Below are 6,168 nucleotides of genomic sequence, written 5' to 3'. Positions count from 1 at the left end.
GATGGGACTCCCATGAGCTGCTCTCCCTACCTGCTGGACACTTCCTTACCCGCCTTCTCATCCCAAATTACATTTAGCCAGCCCAGCACTCTGACCTCAAGCATGATAAAGAGAAAGATTTGAGGAAGCACAGGAGCAAATGGCACAAAACCTGGAAGAAAGCCCACTTTCACACACTTTCCGAGCAGCCCAGAGCATGACTATCGCAGCCTGTGCCAGTTGGCTGTAAATACAGGGATGTGTTGATTAGCTGAACTATTTACATGCCTTCGCAACACTGCAGATAGCCTGATTTGCTCACATAAAGGATAAAAAAAGAAAGTAACAGCCCACAAATAACCTGGTTACCTTGGAAATGTGAGCACCCAAATTCAGATGGTGGCAGGAAGAGTCTGCTTTCCCACGTGCATCTCTGGGTGACGCAACAGCAGGCAAGTTCAGAGCTGCAGAGGTTGACTTGCATCACGCTCAGAGCATGTTTGATGCCACACCAAGAAATAAGGGCCTAGGGGAGGGGTAAGGGTAGACACAAGCGAGGGAAAGCAAGCTACAAGTAACCCCAAAGCCCCTTCCCCAAGCTCATGTCCTGCTTGTTGGGCTCCTGATGCTGCCTCCACCACCCCTTCACACCTCTCTCCTGCAGTTGTTTGGGGCACATCTCCCCTGCCTTTGCATTGTCTCTCTATCATTGTCTATGACTGTAAGTAATCCTCACTGCACTGCCCTGGGAACCTACTCTTTGCTCTCCTGTTTCACAAGATGCCAAAAAGTCACCCTCATGCTCAGGACATACCTGCTCTCCTTACCCTTCCCTCTCCGGCTGGGGTGAGCAGCCAGGCTCTGCCAGGCAGCACGGAGGAAGGCAGGATGGAATGTGATGTGCAGAGGGCTGCTGAAAGTGTTCAAAATCAGCTACCTGGGCTTCCTTGTGGGGAACTGCAGAAGTTTATCTCTAAGCTCTACCTGTGTTCAGAGCTTTGTGCTTTTGCTAGGACTTGAAACAGAGGGAGAAACTTTTTGAAAGCACCTGGGACCCGTGGTCCCTCCAACTGTTCATCAAATCAGAGAGGTAAGAAAAGGTCATCCATTAAAAAAAAAAAATCCCACTTGTATTGCCTGAGGGCTTGTGGCATCACAAGTGAAAACCCAGGGACAGCAAATCTCTCTGCCTGTGCAGATTACCTGCTTTTGTAGAGCGGAGGCACCACAGAGAATCTTACAAGTGGCTTGTCTGGAATCAACGGGTTAACCGAGGAGCTTCTCCCTGCTTCGTGTGGGAAGCAGTATCTCCTTGCCAAATTCCACCGATCTGAACATAACCAGCTTTCTCACTCAGCCCATGCTCCTACGCTCAGCTAGTGCTCGTGCCCGCCTCTGCAAGGGAGTGTAGACAGACCCCACGCTCTCTTTTCTCTCTGTAACTATTTCTCCAGCACTGCCCCTTTCCTGATGTCAGTTCTCATCTCCTCACTAAGTTACAGGACATCAGGTCTCCAAGGAAACCCCTCCGAGCCAAGAAGCATGGTGCAAGACATTTGTAAAACACTGATGGCTGAGTACCAGCCAGCCTGGCTGCTCCCTGCTGTTGAGGCCAGGAAGCTTGGAAAAGGCTCCTTCGCGTCCTGGAGGAAAGAGCACTTGCAGGTGGCAAGATGGTTTTCAGACAAGCCAACTCCTTCCTTTGGCAATGCGGCTTTTGAGTGCAGCAGTGGCAGGACACTCACAACAGACTTGCCTCTCCCAGGATCAGGTACCCCGAGGGATCTGCCTGCTGAGGAGCAGCCTGGCAGCTGCTGGCACTCTACCTCTTCCACCGAGGCCATCGCAAATAGCAGCTGTGCTGTTCCAGCCAGCCACAACTCAGCTACCGTGCAGATGTGCTTACAGAGCTAATGCTAACTGCTAATATCCTATTCCACACCTTAGCAGAAAATCGTAAGAGGAAATTAGATGGAAGCAAATATAGCCGTACACCTGACAAGCTGTTCTGCACTCCTTCAGTGCACAGCCAGCCTCCAGCATGGTTTCATATCTTCCTCAAGAGCTACTCTACCATGTAATTACAGGGGAAAACTTAAAGGTCTTTTCCCTGCATACTAGGTAGATTTTCATTTGTTGAGCCACAAACAGGCCTCTAAATCAATATATAAATTCCCATCATGCAGTCAAGGAGTAAACAAGTTCTCACGCACACACACACTCCCTTGGCTCCTGCTTCAGCCTCTGACTACCTCCCCTGCTCTGCGACAGACTCTGCACCCATCAGCCTGAGCTCCTTCTGGAATAAAACTAGTTGTCTTTGGTGCTCAGGCCCTAGGCTTAGAAGAACAAAACTACAAACACACTCAGTTTGAGGAACAAATGAAAGACAGTCATTTAATTTCTTGCCATTTAGGTTAAAACAAGGAATGCTGGGGCAGGGGGAAACCCACTCCTGCTTAGTCTTGCCAAGCTACAAGCGGAGGCATGGGGAGCCACAGCTCCCTTAGCTGGGCTGCACTCCGATGCTTGGAGCCACATTTCACCTTAAAGCATCCTCATCAGCCCCTCCAGGTTTCCCACAAACCGCTTGCACCCATGGCCAGGGAGCACAGGGGAATGGCACGGCCCATGTGCGACACTGTGGCCTGGGGCTTGGCCCCCCACCCGAGGATGCAGGAGGGGGCTCCCGCTCTCCGTGAGACCCAGAAGTCATCAGGTGGCTGCCCACAAGGCCACAACTTCGTGCTTTCCTACCGAAATAAAGTCTGCTATCACAACAGTTGTGGGCAAGGCCTTGCCATGCCTTTGTAGGTCATGCTTAAACAGCTAACAAAAGTGTCTTTAGTTTATCTACTTATTTTTGGCGCGGAGGAATGGCTAGGGTCAAAGCCAGTCCCATTCTCAAGCTGTTCTTTGTTCTCCGGTTTATCCAATACCCCATATCCCTCTCCTCGCCCTCCCACCTCCCCCCCTCCATTTTACCACAGGTCTTAAAAATTAAGCTGTGCATGAAACCAAACACCACACTTGAACACTGCCCAGCAAATGCTCTTCATGGTCACAGAAGAATACTAATCAACCATAAAAAAACGGATAAGAGCAGCATGTCCTTATATGGGCAGAAGCTAGACAAGCATCTGACACAAACATCATTTTTAAAGAAAAAATAATATTTATTTGCAATATAAACAAAGTCCCAATATTGGATCAGTATATATAGGGTCACTAATTTTCCTTCATAACTCAGAAAGCAGAACCATTCCTCACTAACAAGCTCTCATTTGTACTAACCAGAAGATGCATCTTTTTTTTCCTTTAAAGAAGAAAGACCACTAACAGCACAGGAAGCCTTTACAAACCAGCTTAGCTGTAATGCAATACAGATGCACTGTCAAAAAATCCCTGAAAAAATAAATTCCTCCATGAGGTAAGATGCAATTAGGATATTCTCAATTTTCTCACTCACAACCGTACTTACGCCCATTCTCCCTTCCAATGACCCACGATCCCAACATTGTTGCAAACAAAACCCAACGAACAAACAAACAAAAAACAACCAGAAAACAAGAAAGAGAAGCTCATTCCAACATTCTGGTAACATCTTTAACAAAAAGAACGGTTTCAGGATGTGACAGCGTCAAACATTCCTCCAGATGGAGATTTTTTTTTAATTATTTTTTTCTTTTTCTTGAAAAAAGTACAAAAAAATGGATATTTAGAAAAAATCCGTGGCTTTTTTTTTTTTTTTTTCAGTTACATGAGAGTTAAAGTGGACAGGGAGGGGGGAGAAAGGAGGGACTACATTGCAGCCAATAAAGAAATCTCCAAATCCGTTCTGCCCTCCTCCCAGAAATTATTACCACTTCCTCCCCCTCCCGGCTCGGTATAAGGTGTTTGCCAAACACTAGCCAGAAATATAAACAAGTCTTCTCAGAATAGAAGGCACGGCATAAAGTTATTCAAAAGAGGAAGAAAAAAAAAAGTCAGAACCTCTGTTGAAAGCTCCAATCATCTCAGAATTTGCCAGTTAATATATATATTCAAATATATATAAAAAAATTCTCTGTTACAACGCTCTGGTCATCATTTCCACATCTCTTCACTCCCCTCACACACTCTGTGCGTGACGATTCAGTCCCATCCCGCTACGCAATCCTTGCTCTGCTCCAGGCGCTCGCCGTGTTCCCCCCTCCACCCCGCACACGTGGGAAAGAATCGAGTGTGCACGAGAAACGCCAACATCACAACTACCTTCTGTACTCAGGAAGCTGGAAAGGTTTTGGGCCAGCTGGATGACGTTAAGTCAGTCAACAGGCAGCAGAGAACGAAGCTGGGCTCAGACATGCTTCTACCAGCTCTGGAGGCTACAAGAGTTTTACCTCTGGCAATAGCAAACAGTGTTTTTGGCAGGGGTGTCATTAAAAAAAGCTTGCGGCTTAGTCACCTTGGCTGAATCAGTGCAGAGTTTGTGATTGTGAGTGCAGGAGTGGTGAAGGGGTTGCGTTTAAGCCCAACTGGCCTTCACACATAACAAAGCTTCCTACCAGATGCTAACAACAACAGCAGCAGCATGTATCTCTCTCTGGAGTACCCAGTAATATGCCAGGACATACCAAGGCTTCACAAAGTGTGCAAAATGCATTTGGTCAATATAAACATTTGATTAAAAAAAATAATAAATGATCAAACAAGAAACAGAATAAAATACTGGTTTTGCAACCTCGTCTGTACAAACAGTCAGGAACTTACATATTTAAAAAGAGTTTGAACCCAAAGCTCGAGTGAGATCTACCTTTTCTTTTTTTAAAATCAAAAAAGTAAACTTGGGTTTTAAAACAGTCTTGGCCCAACACCTTTTGTTCAAGGTTTCCAAGTGCATAAATCTCCTCACTTTCGACAACAAGCTAACCCCCGGTAGCTCTTCACACGTGTGCGTGTTCTGACAGTCCCAATGCACCCAGGAAAATGGTTATTGCCGGTAACAGCTGCGTTCAAAACGCTGTAACATCGCCCGTATTAAATAACCCCCTGTAAAAAGACTACCTCTTCAAACCACTTTGATCAGGATACTAATGAACGGCATTAGCCTTCTTAAAGCAGCGATCAGGCACCTCTGCCCAGAGAAGCTAGTCGTTTCAGAGCTGCCTGGCAAGACAGATATTTTTGTAAGAGTTGAAATGCTCAAGAGAAGCAATTCGATGCTCAAGTTCCCAACCAGGCGGCATCCCCTTCATGTGGACTCCAGAGTGTTCAGCTGAAACAGGTTGTGGTTGGTGGGGGTGGTGAAGTAGAGCTGTTCGCTGGGCGAGCGGTTGTCGCAAGGGCTGTTGAGTCCCAGAGTCCTCTCAAAGTCCAGGAGCTGGCCCATGAAGTTAAAGTTTGGGGAAATGTTGGATTTTTTCCTTTTCACAAAGTCATAGGCATCGTTCAGGGACAAGTTGAGTTTTTGCATCAAGTAGGCAACAGTGACTGTTACGGACCGGCTGATGCCAGCGAGGCAGTGAACAAGGATCCCACACTTCTTGGAACGGGCCTCATCTGAAACAAGACAAGGGGAAGGGAGAGTCTATTAAATATTCTGCACCAAAAATGCATGGCTTTGGAGCAGGGCCAGGTGGCAGCTGCAAGCTACTAGGACCAGGATGACTGCCAGAACTGGATCCCCTGCTCCTAGTCACACCGTCTCGTGTCCCTTTGACACCCACATCTCTCCCCAAAGGGCTCCTGAGGTATTCCCACTGCACGGCAAAGCTGCACATCCCCATTCTGCACAGCAAGGCTAAGCATCTCACGTGCTTGAGAAGTATTAATCAAGTCTGGCAACACATCCCTTGCCTAGGGAGCATCAGTACACTCAAACAGGGAAATGGAGTAACCCACAAAAGGCAGGTGGAGCTGGAGACAACAGCTCCAGGGAGATGCTGGTGGTCAAGCATAGCACACCCACCTCAACACCAACTAACTGGGGAAGGCTGCGCACTTGATGCGAGGCTACAGCCCAGCACCATGCAAGCTATTCTCTTCCGCTGTTCTTGTCCTCCTTCCACTAGAAAGTTATCTGAATGTAGTCGAAGCCAATTTAAGCCAAGTCTGAAGTACAGGAACTTCCCTTATTGTGAAATTGTTCTTTAGGATCGACAGAAACGCACTTCACTACAAACAAACGCTTGTGTTGGAGGAGACTCT

At 47.2% G+C, this 6,168-nt stretch overlaps 1 protein-coding gene across 1 annotated transcript in view; it reads right to left on the bottom strand.

Annotated features, from left to right (window-relative positions):
• Positions 1 to 3,131: 3,131 nt before the first annotated feature.
• Positions 3,132 to 6,168, bottom strand: part of DUSP7 (dual specificity phosphatase 7) — a 5,609-nt gene continuing 2,572 nt past the window's right edge. Inside the window, exon 3 of the mRNA XM_009321847.1 lies at positions 3,132 to 5,520. Coding sequence (XP_009320122.1) covers positions 5,213 to 5,520 — 308 coding nt within the window. The 3' untranslated portion in view covers positions 3,132 to 5,212. The remainder of the gene's footprint in view (positions 5,521 to 6,168) is intronic.

The sequence above is a fragment of the Pygoscelis adeliae genome, unplaced genomic scaffold (genome assembly GCF_000699105.1).
Source record: "Pygoscelis adeliae isolate BGI_AS28 unplaced genomic scaffold, ASM69910v1 Scaffold94, whole genome shotgun sequence".
Classification (NCBI taxonomy): domain Eukaryota; kingdom Metazoa; phylum Chordata; class Aves; order Sphenisciformes; family Spheniscidae; genus Pygoscelis; species Pygoscelis adeliae.
Note: the sequence above shows the minus strand (reverse complement) of the source record. Positions and strands in the feature narration are given on the sequence as shown.